General features: G+C 36.8%; 2 protein-coding genes across 3 annotated transcripts in view; both read left to right on the forward strand.

Annotated features, from left to right (window-relative positions):
- Nucleotides 1–13,557, forward strand: part of LOC140636895 (cysteine-rich secretory protein 2-like) — a 67,178-nt gene that overhangs the window by 11,227 nt on the left and 42,394 nt on the right. The gene's annotated exons all lie outside the window — the stretch shown is intronic.
- PGK2 (phosphoglycerate kinase 2) lies at nucleotides 1,113–6,548 on the forward strand. Its single transcript, XM_072832698.1, has 2 exons — nucleotides 1,113–2,775; nucleotides 6,405–6,548. Exon 1 carries the CDS (start codon nucleotides 1,252–1,254, stop codon nucleotides 2,503–2,505), a length of 1,254 nt encoding a protein of 417 aa, XP_072688799.1. The 5' UTR covers nucleotides 1,113–1,251; the 3' UTR covers nucleotides 2,506–2,775; nucleotides 6,405–6,548.

Below are 13,557 nucleotides of genomic sequence, written 5' to 3' on the forward strand. Positions count from 1 at the left end.
TATCTCCACATCCCTGTCAACACTTACTGTCTTTTTCGTTATTATAGCCATCTTATTGGGTCATGCCTCAAATATATTTTTGTTGAAGCCTCCATGCTATATACTTAGTTCATTCAGCTTAGGGAAACTGCCATATCAACTAATCACAAAGCCAGTTTTTATTATTAAGCCAATTTGTTATGTTTTCTTTCTCCAAAATAAAATCTCTCACTCATTTTCAATTCAAATAAACATTTTTATCCGCATGGAAATCATTCCTCTTTTCAGCTCAGTTTCTTAGTTATACAAGTGAATGAATCAAAGAGAGAGCTAAAAAGAAAAGTGAAAGGTCTTATAACTTTGTAGTCGGAAAGAAAAGTCACCATCACCTTCAGTATTTTATTGTTATCCTTTTTATCTTATGGGGTTCTCCTAAAGAAGCCACCACGCATTCTCGCAGTAGTCTTAGAATAAACAAGGTAATAAAAACAAATCATTCCCACTCACCATAGACTATATCTAAAGCCAAAGGTAGGTATCAAGCTATACCACTAACAGAGCATACTATGTTGCCTTTAATAAACAAGGAGTCATAGAACCTGTATTTTTCAAATCACCTATTTATTTAGCACTGGAGTTTTTTATCTCAATATAATTAAGATTTGATGTGGATGAGGCTCTTTTGTTTTGTTTCACTTCATTTCGCTTTAAGAATAAGATCAAGTGTCTAGAGGGATGTGGAAAAAGAGAACCACCAATATTCTTAGACCTCAGAACCCTTCTTTTTTTTTCTTTTAAGATTTTATTTATTTATTCATGAGAGAGACACAGAGAGAGAGAGGCAGAGACACAGGCAGAGGGAGAAGCAGGCTCCACCCAGAGATCCTGATGTGGGACTCGACCCAGGGTCTCCAGGATCATGCCCTGGGCTGCAGGCGGCGCTAAACCGCTTAATCCAGGGTTTCTTTATTTACCCACCTCTCCCTCCAACCCAGATATCACTACTCCGGATTAGGGCTCTGCACTGGCAGTTTGAATCTGCACGGACCACACATTCCAAATCCAGATTGACAAGACCATTAGCCAATCACAGAGCCAAGTTTCCTTTTCCCCAGTTCAATCAATGTCTGCCCTATGTTAAACAGTGATGAGAAGAAAGGGGCGGGCCAAGGGAAAGGCGTTGGAAAGCACCATCTATCCAGCCTCTCAGCAGCAGTAAAGCGGTTCTTCAGCTTTGAGATCTAGCTTTCAGCTTCTGTCTTTGTAGTCAGAATGTCTCTTTCTAAGAAGTTAACTTTGGACAAGCTGGACGTTAAAGGGAAGCGAGTCATCATGAGAGTAGATTTTAATGTTCCCATGAAGAAGAACCAGATTACAAATAACCAGAGAATCAAAGCTTCCATCCCAAGCATCACGTACTGTCTAGATAATGGAGCCAGGTCAGTAGTTCTTATGAGTCATCTAGGTCGACCTGATGGTGTTCCCATGCCAGATAAATATTCTTTAGAGCCTGTTGCTGCTGAGCTCAAATCTTTGCTGAGCAAGGATGTTTTGTTTCTAAATGACTGTGTGGGCCCAGAAGTGGAGAAAGCCTGTGCCAACCCAGCTACCGGTTCAGTTATCCTACTGGAGAACCTGCGTTTTCATGTAGAGGAAGAAGGAAAAGGCCAAGATTCCTCTGGAAATAAGCTTAAAGCTGAGCCAGATAAAATAGAAGGCTTCCGAGCATCACTATCCAAACTAGGGGATGTCTATGTCAATGATGCTTTTGGCACTGCTCATCGGGCCCACAGTTCTATGGTGGGAGTGAACCTGCCTCAGAAGGCATCTGGATTCCTGATGAAAAAGGAGCTGGATTACTTTGCCAGAGCCTTAGAAAACCCAGAGAGACCCTTTCTGGCTATACTTGGTGGAGCTAAAGTGGCAGACAAAATCCAACTCATCAAAAATATGCTGGACAAGGTCAATGAGATGATAATTGGTGGTGGAATGGCTTTTACCTTCCTTAAGGTACTCAACAACATGGATATTGGTGCATCGCTCTTTGATGAAGAGGGGGCCAAGATTGTCAAAGACATCATGGCTAAAGCCAAATCAAATGGTGTGAACATTACCTTTCCTGTTGACTTTGTCACTGCTGACAAGTTTCAGGAGGATGCAAAGGTTGGCCAAGCTACCGTAGCATCAGGCATACCTGCTGGCTGGGTGGCTTTGGACTGTGGTCCTGAGACCAACAAGAGATATGCTCAAGTTGTGGCCCAAGCCAAGTTAATTGTGTGGAATGGACCCGTGGGGGTATTTGAATGGGATGCCTTTGCTAAGGGAACAAAAGCCCTCATGGATGAAATTGTGAAAGCCACTTCCAGGGGCTGTATCACCATTATAGGAGGTGGAGACACTGCTACTTGCTGTGCCAAATGGGGCACTGAAGATAAGGTCAGCCATGTGAGCACTGGAGGAGGAGCTAGTCTGGAACTCCTGGAAGGTAAAGTCCTTCCTGGAGTGGAAGCCCTCAGCAACTTGTAATTGACAATATTCCTTTCCATTATTTCCTATCCATGCATGGGCTTTAATTCAACTTAGTGCTTTACATTTTAACTTGAATTTATTTATAATTTACCTCTATACCAAGGCCTAGACAATGACCAAGTGATCAACTATCAGGAACTCTCAACATCAATACAACAACACAACTCATTTGGTTCTGTCACACATTTGCCTGCTCTCTTCAAGATCTCATTTGAACTTCACTGTTGTGATTTGTAGGAAGGATATACTCTTACATTGCATATTAAAGTGAGTTGAATAAGCTTAAGCTCTCTTTTATTTTTAATTTCACTCCAGCTTTAGCATTCTTTTGCTACTTGAAACAAGATAAAACTCAAGTTGTTGCAGAAGGGTGGAGTAGAAGCTAACAAACTTTTAAACAATAAAAGTGCCCAAATAAATCAAGAAAAATAATTGCATTTAAGAACTCATGGATAACAAAGCTCTGCTAAAAGGAAGTTTCTTACTAAATAAGAAGGGAGAGAAATGACAGGTATTTATCAAACTCAAGAAGTTAAAAAAAGGAAAGAAATTAAACCCAAGAAAGGAATTATGTCTGTGTGGGGATGCACAAGAGTAAATATATATATATATATATATATATATATATATATATATATATGGGAGCTACAAATTAAATCCAGATTTTAAATAATAAGTAACTGTTTTATTTTTAAAGCAGATACTGTTTAATAGATTTTTATTTATTATTTATTAATATATTATTATTGTAACTAAAAAAATCTTTAAAAATATGTGTATAGTCATGAAAAAGAAAGAGATATAAAAACTCTTCCATATTAGGAAGTAGAATAAGAAAATACTCAGAAATGCAAAAGAAACGAAAACAGTTATCGGAAAACATTTTGCCTAGTTCTGTAGACAAAGAGCTGGCATCGGGCAATGCTGTTAACAATTAAGAGTAAAAATGCAGAGTAATTTATCCCAGTTATAATGACCTATGTCCCATAGCACCAGATCAATTCTATAAATTCAACATCTTGAATGATTAAACTTAAATATAATCTTAATACATGTGAAACTTCAAAGGAAAATATTAATAATTCCATTGTAATCCCATAGAAGATATAATATATGGTATTTGGTACTGACTTAAGTCAAAAAGAAAACCAAAATTATTGTAATTGAAACAAGATTATAGCATATTATTCTCTTGCACAAAAGTCCAGGGCAAATAGGTGGACTCTTCTCCATGAAATCATCTAGAAAAGCAAACTAGTGACACAAATCTTTTACTGTCAATAAATACATCTCTGTATGTGAGGTGTCTGTCTGCACTTCTATATTTGATATCCAGTCCAAGGGAGAACTTAGTGAAAGGCAATGTTTCTTTTGCATACATGACCCAAAAGTTTCAGGAATTGTTCTTCTGTTGGCTATTATGCATTCTGTTGTCAATTAGTTGTGTGATGAGGCCGATTTTCCAAGAGAGACTTGGGAATGTATTCTCTGTAGCTGGGTGCCTTGTACTCAACTAAAAAAACAATAGATTCTATTGCTAAAAGGAGGTGGAGGGGTGATAAATACTGAGAGGACAGTAATGTCTTCTGATAGACTATCACTCTGGCCACCCCATACCCATGTACAAGAATCTGTGTGTCTTTCCTGCATAAAGAAAACATACTTTCTCCAAGAAGTATAATCAAAGGTCTTGTCCAGTTACTGCATCCTCCTCAAAGCTGAGTATCTCTGGGTGATGCACAATCTTTTCCATGTGATCCAGTGGGGAGCCCAACAGTCTGGTGAACAGAAAAGGGGAGTCATTTATTTTTCTCCTTCCTCTGACACCTGTACGCACTCAACATAAAAGGGTGGAAGAGAAATAGGAAAGCTGCAATTAAAAACCCTCACCTGAAAAAGTCATTTGTTAACCACAATTGTGAAATAAATGGTGCTGGCTCAGAATTTCAAAAGCTCTCCGATCTGGCAAGAACTTCCGTAGTTAGACTGGTTTCATTCTCTGGGAGGAAGTTTATTATTCATTGTCCTTTCTTCACCCCACATTTGGTCACCTGGGAAATTTTCCTTGTTTCCTAATCTTCCATGCCATCTCAGAAGCAGATGTTGGGGAGTTGGGCCACATTATGACACTGCACAGCTCTTTTGGCTTCCTCTCTGCTGGTGCAGTTATGAGAAATCAAGGATTTCTTCATATATTACACAGTTGAAAACCTTTAAAGGCCAGGCTACTGACTTTTCAACTTTGTGAAAAATCCAGATCTCTGTGTGAAAGAAGCTCACCCAAAAATGTCTTCTAATTTTGTTTCTTCCTCCTCTGGGCTCACTTCTTTTTCTTCATTTTAAGACCTGTGGGCCTCTAAAAAAAGCAGGCAGGAGTGGGAAGGCAACACCTATAACCTGATATTTGCCCATGATGCCTCATATTTTTGGCTGAGAAGTCCAAATAGGAGCCCTTTGAGTAAAACTGTGATAGTCTTTCTCTTGTGGTCTGTGGGACTAGGACAGTTAGCTTTTCCAACCATGAGAGAGCTCACTTGCCTGGTGTATTAGCCAATTGATGTTTCAGGCAACAAGGGAGATTGTTCCTGGATATGCACATTATTTTGTTGTAGCATTTTGCTTAAAACAGCTTGTGACAACTGATATTCTGCCTCTTTTTTTTTTTTTTATTTATTCATGAGAGACACACATAGAGAGAGAGGCAGAGACACAGGCAGGAGGAGAAGCATACAGGGAGCCTGACGTGGGACTGGATCTTGGGTCTCCAGAATCACGCCCTGGGCTGCAGGTGGCGCTAAACCGCTGAGCCACCCGGGCTGCCCATTCTGCCTCTTTCTAAACACTTTCTCTGTAGCTTTAGGCTCTATAGAAATGTGTTCTCCCTACCACAATCCCATAGGCAGTCGTTTTTACCAAATGCCACTGCAGAAAAATGATCAGCACCTTCCAGTCTTCATGCCGCTTCACTCACTTCCTTCCACCCAACACCTAAGCGAATGCCATGTTTTAAGAGTTTTTTAAAGGCATCAACCTATTTACAGGTAGTAATTTCTACATTAGTTAGTCTTTAGACTAGTGCTTTTCACCAGAGACAATTTCTTCTTATAGAGGACATTTGCCAAAAAATGGAAATATTTTTGTTAGTCACAACTGCGATGAGAAGAGGTAGTATAGGCATCTTGTAGCTGTGGCTAAGCATGCTACTAAACAACCTATACCACACAGCACAACCTTCACAACAAAGCACGATCTAGCCCAAAATGTCAACATAGAAATTTCTTTCTTTCTGATGTGACATTCTAGAGTCCTTATGAGTAAGTAGACATTTCTTGAGCTTTTCCAAGGACTCAAGCTAGCCAGATGTCTCTGTTAGCACTGGCACCTGGCTTTCATCTCTACCAGCAGGAAGATCAATTGTTGACATTTTCCAGCCAACTAGATAAAGAGGAATCCAGAGCAAGCCTCATGTCTTTGAGAAAAAGAACTAGAAGTTCCTTTGAACTTTGCAATGTGATCCTATCTAGCTCACAGGGACAAAGGCAATGCATTCTTTGGGTGAAAATGGGCTCAGTTAAACTATTACTAGAAAGTAAATAAAAGGTGAATTTAAGACATCAAACAGAAAGACCTATTAAAAACTTTACAAGACACTAGAATATCTTGGAGATCATGCTTTTTTTTTTAATAATAATTTTTTTATTGGTGTTCAATTTGCCAACATACAGAATAACACCCAGTGCTCATCCCGTCAAATGCCCACCTCAGTGCCCGCCACCAATCACCCCCACCCCCCGCCCACCTCCCCTTCCACACCCCTAGTTCGTTTCCCAGAGTTAGGAGTCTTCCATGTTCTGTCTCCCTTTCTGATATTTCCCACTTATTATGCTTTTGTATAGGATTTAGCCTAAGACAAAGAAGAATGTTTAGAGAACAAGAACATTTCATGGAGAAAAAAATTATGAAGTTAAAATGACTTAAGAAGACAATGAGATTGAAAATAAGTTGAAAAGAGGGGAAAACAAAAACAAAAATACCCAGAGGTGAGAAATTTAAGTACTGCTAGTACAAAATATCAAATGGTGTTAGAGCAGATAAATAAATAAATAAATAAATAAATAAATAAATAAATAAATAAAACTGTAGGGAAAAGAATCAGTGCCTTGAATTAGAAGATTGGGGAGAAAAACTGAATTCACTGCAAACCTAGAAAGTATGAAATGTGTATACACATACACACACACACATACTTACAAATCACATACATACATGCACAAAATATATATATATTTACAAAAAACATTTTAGAGGTGCCCAGGTGGCTCAGGTAGTTAAGTGTCTGACTCTTGATTTCAGCTTAAGTCATGATCTTCATGATCTTAGGATTCTGAGATCAAGCTCCACATTGGGCTTCATTAAATGTGGAGCCTGCTTGGATTTCTCTCTCTCCCTCTCCCTCTGCCCCTACTCGCTGCTCACACTTTCTTTCTCTTTCTCTCAAAAAAAAAAAAAAAATATTTGTGTGTGTGTGTATATATATATTTATATATATGTGAAACTTTCACATTTATTCTATATATGTATATTATATATACACATGATATATATGTATATTATATATACACATAATACATGTATTATATACATGTAATATATGTATATTATATATTATGTATTATATATACACACATATATAATATATAATATACATATGTAGAATAAATGTAATTGAAATTTTATTTTTTTATTTTTTTTAACTTATTTTAATTTTTTATTTTTTTTATTCAAATTCCAGAAAGTTAACATAGTTTTAGGTATAGAATATAGTGACTCAACATTTCCATGCAGCACCTGGTGCTTATCAGAGCAAGTGCATTCCTTAGCCCCCATTACCTATATAACCTATATAACCTATATTACCTATATAACCTATAGTCACATTTTGTAATTATATACACTAAAATTATATACACTAAAAATACTTAGTTTTCTACTTTGTAAACCAATTTAGAAAAGAAATTTAAAATGAAGGTGTTACCATAAGATAGTGGGATTGCCTTGGGTTTTGGGTTCAAACTGAAAGTGTGAGACTTACTCGTTTCCTCCAAGGTTGCGACTTGACTTACTTAATTCATATACTTGGAGATTACTATTCACTTATTTTCTGCGAGCTTTTTATTTAAAAAAACTTGTATATAAATATCTGATTTCAAGCAACATTAGTTAGTTAAAAAAAAGCAACATTAGTTAATAAAGCTGTGAAGAAATTATTTTTTAAAAAATGTGCTAGATTTCATGGCTTTATCATTCCATTAACTTTGCTTTTAGGTAATTTCATATTTTAATTAGTTATTAGGAGTCTCCTAGTGATTTTAGCAAAGCTTATGTTTCCTAACTCAATGTGTTGATAATAAACCAAGAAAGATGGGAATGCCTGATTAAAAAAACAAAAAGGAGTGAAATAATTGGGGAATAACTAATCAGAAAAGCATATGAGTTTATATACAAAAGAAGATAGTTTAGCTGTTATCTCCTTACTTTGTAGATCCCAAGATTCCTTTCCCTACCTTGTAGTTTGGAAACTTTCTCCAGACAATAAATAGGGCAACTGTGGGGTCATCTTCTTTGTTCTTCCTTCGTGTTGTTTCACAGATTCTGCCTGTTTTTAGCTGTTCAGACAGGACAGTTTATCTACTGCTGCTATTCCGTCTTTATCAGAAAACTTTCCAAGTTTTACACTAATAATCTTTTTAAGATCCAGCTGAGTTGTAGATATGTTAACTTGTTTTTAAATTTGTCATCCTTTCTTTTCTAAAAGTCTTTTTTTATAAAGATTATTCATTTATCTATTCATAAGAGAAACACACACACACAGAGAAACAGAGAGGCAGAGACACAGGCAGAGGGAGAAGCAGGCTCCTTGCAGGGATCCGGATGTGGGACTCAATCCCAGGTCTCCAGGATCACACCCTGGGCTGAAGGCAGGCACTAAACCGCTGAGCCACCCAGATGTCCTCATCCTTTCTTGTCTAATATTGGTGAGAAAATATTTATCTTCTTGGTCAGAGTCATTTGGTGTTTTTTTTTGGGGGAGTGGGTCTTAAAAATATATATATTATAAATTATTATATTATATATATATATATTAGAGCAGTTTTAGGTTCATAACAAAATGGAACAGGAAATACAGAGTTTCCATGTACCCCTGTCTCCACACACACACAAACTCCCCCACTTGTCAATATCCAGCAACCAATTGGTACATTTGTTATAATCAATAAACCTCCAATGAACTTATCATCAATGAACCTACTCATTCTTATTTCCAAAGTTTTATTACATTAGGGTTTATTATTCTTGGTGGTGTATGTTCTAAGAGTTTTGACAAATGTGTTATCATATGTATCCATCATTATAATATACCATATTGAATAGTTTCACAGACCTAAAAATTCTCTGTGCTCTATTTAACCCTTCCTGCCCTCTAAGTTCTGGCAAACATTGAAATTTTTTTTTTCTTTTTTTTTTTTTTTTTTTTTTTTACTGTCTCCATAGTTTTGTCTTTTCCAGAAGGTCAGATAGGTAGCAACTTGATATATTGGCTTCTTTCTCTTAATGATATGCATTTAAGTTTCCTCCATATCTTTTGATGGCTTACTATCTCCTTTCTCTTTAGCTTTAAATAATCCATTGTTTGGATGTATTACAATTTGTTTAACCATTCACCTACTGAAGAACATCTTGGTTGTGTCTCAGTTTGGGCAATTATGAACAAAACTGCTATAAACATCTGTGTGCAAATTTTTCGGTGGAAAAAGACATGTACTAAGTAAAAGGAACTGTGATGAATAGGCCTTCAGTAATATCCTGGTAAGGTGTGGGAATTATTCTATAGTCCTATAATTGAGTGTTAGTCTTTTAGTGAGTATATGGCTCTGAGCTGTTTTGTTTTCAACCCCTTTGGTGGTACAGGATGGCCACAGGAGGCAGGAGATAGTATAAAACTTACTTATGTGGAAGACTAGAACAAGCTAAGTTGAATTTTTCCCTTCCTTCAAGTCAGTTAAATTCTGATAAATCCCCAGTAAGTTAGGCTCTGGTAAAATTATTTCTCTTGAAGACAGGCTTTATCAAGTAGATCAGAACATCAGACCTATTTTGAAATAGCTACTTTCCTCCTACCTCCAGCCAGAAAGTCTGAGGGGATTTTTCTCAGATCTTTACTATGAGGACTTGATAGAGCTTCTGTAGTTAAAACACAAAAGTGCGTGTGGGAGCCCCTAGCCACTGGGTTCCCCTGGAGTCTTCATCTTTCATGCTTGTCTACACTGAGCCTCTGGAATTCAGGTTCAGTCCCAGTTTTGCTATTGTGGTACTGGTTTCTGTGGGGTTCTTTTGTAGTGGATTTCCACTCTGGTAAACTGTGAGATTATCTGTATTTATCTGTCTGTCTTCTCTGCCCAGTTTTAGAGATAACAGTTTGTCCTGTGGCTTAACATCTCTGACAGATCTAAAAAGAGTTTATTTTCCAGTTTGTTCAGCTTTTTACTTGTGTTAGCACAGATTGACAACTTGTAAGTTCCCTCCATGCTGGACAGGAAACTGAAAATTTGGTTCTGTTTTTATTTTTGTTTGCAGATTCAAACATATTTTCAATTTCTCAACATATTTTTGTAGATATTATATTATGGAATCCATTACATCTCAACATATTTTTGTAGATATTGAATCCATTACAATTAGGGAAATGGAAAAATAGGTGTGAACTCTGCTAAAACTATCTATTCTTTAAATAAAACCCATCCACTGTAAATTTCATATATGGGATTCTTTCACTCAGGAGACAGCTAACCCCTCTGTCCAATACATAACGCAGCTGTAGAAACTTCTTATTTCTACGATGCCAGGCTGAACTTGCACCTTAAATTTGAATTGGAATCCCATGATTTTCTCAGATATTTTCTCTGATGGCATGGAATAGATCAGCTTTCTCATATGGAAATACATCACTATATATGTTCATATTGAATCTTCCTTTACTACAACCATAGGCCTTTTTTTTTTTTTTTTCAGTAGGAATTGAAACCACTGAGTTTGTTTTCATTTCTTGTTTTGCTTCTTGGTTGTTGTTTTTTTGTCTGTTTATTGGTTGTTTGGTTTTAGTTTTGATAAACCAATTCATTATTTTGTCTTAGAATAACAAAATCTATCCCAGGGTTCATAGAGTACCGGCAAACATCAGTGATGGATTTTCACCAGTTTTTCTGAAGCAGTTTGAATTTGTGACAACAGCTTTCAAGTGTTTTCCTGGGTTTCTATGAAACCAGATTGAGACACAGACAAGCAAACAGAAACAGTGGATTTGAGCATTGCCTGCAAAATCAGTTGCATAAAAACCAGTTATGTTTGCAAAGCCAGTTAGAATAGCAATCTAAATACTTTCCTTGGTCTCTTACATTACAGATTTCCCAAAGGCTGTAGCATAATTTGCAATCACTACACGAATACAATTTGCAAATGATTTTTTAATTTTAATTTCCACTGTTTCCTTCAACCACACACAAAGTTCTGATGAGTTGTGCCAGGCTGTGGGGCCGCAGGCAGCTTCAGGAGTACTTAGACAGTACCGGAGGTGACTCAGAGGGAATGAGGAGCAGAGTCACAGTATGGATGCAGCCTATCATGAAAGAAAGACCCAAGTTTGAATTCAAGGGACATAAACAAAAGCATTGTTTATTAGGAGTAGACATCACTGATGTCATCATATGGATGTATTATGTGTATAATAACAAAAGAAAGACAGTTTTCATCCCAAAGATTAAAACTATTTATGCATATTAAATGTGTCCTATAAATAATAACCTTGTTCTGAGAGTGGGTTCATTTACTCGCTCACTCATTCAAGTATTCATTCTTCAAATATTTCTTGAGCAACCACTCTGTACCAAACTGAGTACTAGTTCTTGATGTTATAACAAGATAGTCAATTCTTCCAAGAGTTCACAGACCTATGAGTAAGAGAAAAAAAATAAGCAAAAGCTTTAATTGCATTAGAATAAATACTACATAACATGGATAAAGTGTATTATTTGAGTTACCAAATAATGTGCTGATGAGGCGTGACCCCCTTTATGGAATTATGTGGGTAATATGGTTTCCAAAAGACCTTATTAAATTTTATTTTAATATTCTCCAAGCATTTATGTGAATTTTCTAATAGAGAAAAACTTCTATTGCTGTGGTGCTTCTCATTTATACCACATATACCATATATATCACTCAACATTCTTGATTTGCCAAAAAGTGTAAACACAGGCTCCATATAAAAATCCTTTGCTTTCACAGTTTCTGTTCTGAATCACCAGTCTTTTCCTATGCAGATAAACTGAGCTTTGCAACCCTGAAGGAAACCTGAAAGGAGACTCGGTGACACAGACATGTGACCTCTGCAGTGAGCCACACAGAACCCCCTTCTCAGAAGAGCCCCATGATTGCTTTAATGCTCTACCATTACCATCTTGTAATTCTTCATCCTTTTGGACATGGGGCCTACCATTTTCATTTTGCACTGAACTTCCGCCCCGCCCTCCCCCCCCAAATTAGGTAGACAGGCATGCTGAATACCTCTCTGAGCCCAGAGTTGAGACCAATAAGCTGAATCTTCACTTTCTTTCCTTGGATGCCCTCAGATTCCTCTAACTCTTCAGAATCATACAGAAGTCGTCTTGAAGACTGATTGATGATTTAAACCTCATAAAATGCTTCAGAAGATGCAACCTCCCACCCTGCCAAAAAAAACCTTGTTTCAAAATAAATCTCTACTCAAGTATGGCTTCTGAATACGAGTGTGTTTAAATGCTGCCGGGGGTGGGGGGGATCAGTTTTAACTTTCATAATGGCTCTGCTCTAGCTCTAAAATGTGTTCATGTAGGGGCACCCATGTGGCTCAGTTGGTTAAGTGTCTGCCTTCAATTCAGGTTATGATCCCAGGGTCTTGGGATGAAGTCCTGCTGAAGCTCCCTGCTTAGAGGGAGATCTGCTGCTTCCTCTACCCCTCCCCCTACTCCTGCTCTCTCGTGCGTGCATGTGTGCCCATGCAAAAATAAATAAATTTTTTAAAAAACTGTGTTCAGGTGGTTCTTTGTTATCTTTACCCAAAAAAAGAAGAAAAAAGAGATTAATGAGAACATGATGCCCTTCAAAGTCCCCAAGGTAGGTTACTATGCTGTCTTATGGTAATTCTTCATTTTTCATGTTTTTTACATGTCAGTCCTGAAGTGAGCAGAAATGGTAGTTGATTCAGAATACTTCTGACCGTAAATGCTAGTTAAATTTTGTCCAAATGTTAAGGGTATTTTTTCCTCTGAAAACATACCATAGGAGAGTAACTGGCCTAAGTTAAATGTGTTATTTATAGCTGTGGGTTACAAAATTGCATTTTTAGAAATGTAAAAATTACCTCATGACATAAAAACTAAAGTAAGGCAGTTACATTTGCCAAAAGCATTAATTTTTTTCTTATTATATTCTCAAAGCCCTGAAATTATTTAAATACTGAAGTCTTTAGAAGGATGACTTTTATCAGTTTGTAACAAGAGAAAAGAAAAAAGTATAATCCTTGCAGGTTAATTGAATATTTCTGGTCTGGCCACCTGAATTCAGGTAGTAAAAGAGTATAGGAAAGGAAGCTGGAGATAATAGGACTGATCAGGACTTTGGAAATTGTGACCAGAATTAACTACAGACTCCATTAACCAGTTGGATAGTTATGGGGAAGAACAGTAATGGAGAATAATTTTGATCAATAAAGAAAATGAGGGTGGTGTGATTTAAAAAATATATTCTAAATTTTAAGAAGAACTCTGTATTTTAAGAAGCATGCATACATTAATCAATCTATAATTAAATAAAAAATGAGCTTCTCAGGAAATCTTCAGTTGTCAGAGCAAGCCATTAGCAAACAGAGCCTTTAGGTACACTACAGAAAGATGGTATGTGTCATGAGGAGGAAAAAGACAATATAGATTTATAGTGAGAAATGCACAGTAGTAA

The sequence above is a fragment of the Canis lupus genome, chromosome 7, assembly GCF_048164855.1.
Source record: "Canis lupus baileyi chromosome 7, mCanLup2.hap1, whole genome shotgun sequence".
In the NCBI taxonomy this organism is placed as follows: Eukaryota; Metazoa; Chordata; class Mammalia; order Carnivora; family Canidae; genus Canis; species Canis lupus.

Coding starts and splice junctions, on each gene's coding strand:
- PGK2 (XM_072832698.1), top strand. CDS start 1,252: ATGTCTCTTTCTAAGAAGTTAACTTTGGACAAGCTGGACGTTAAAGGG.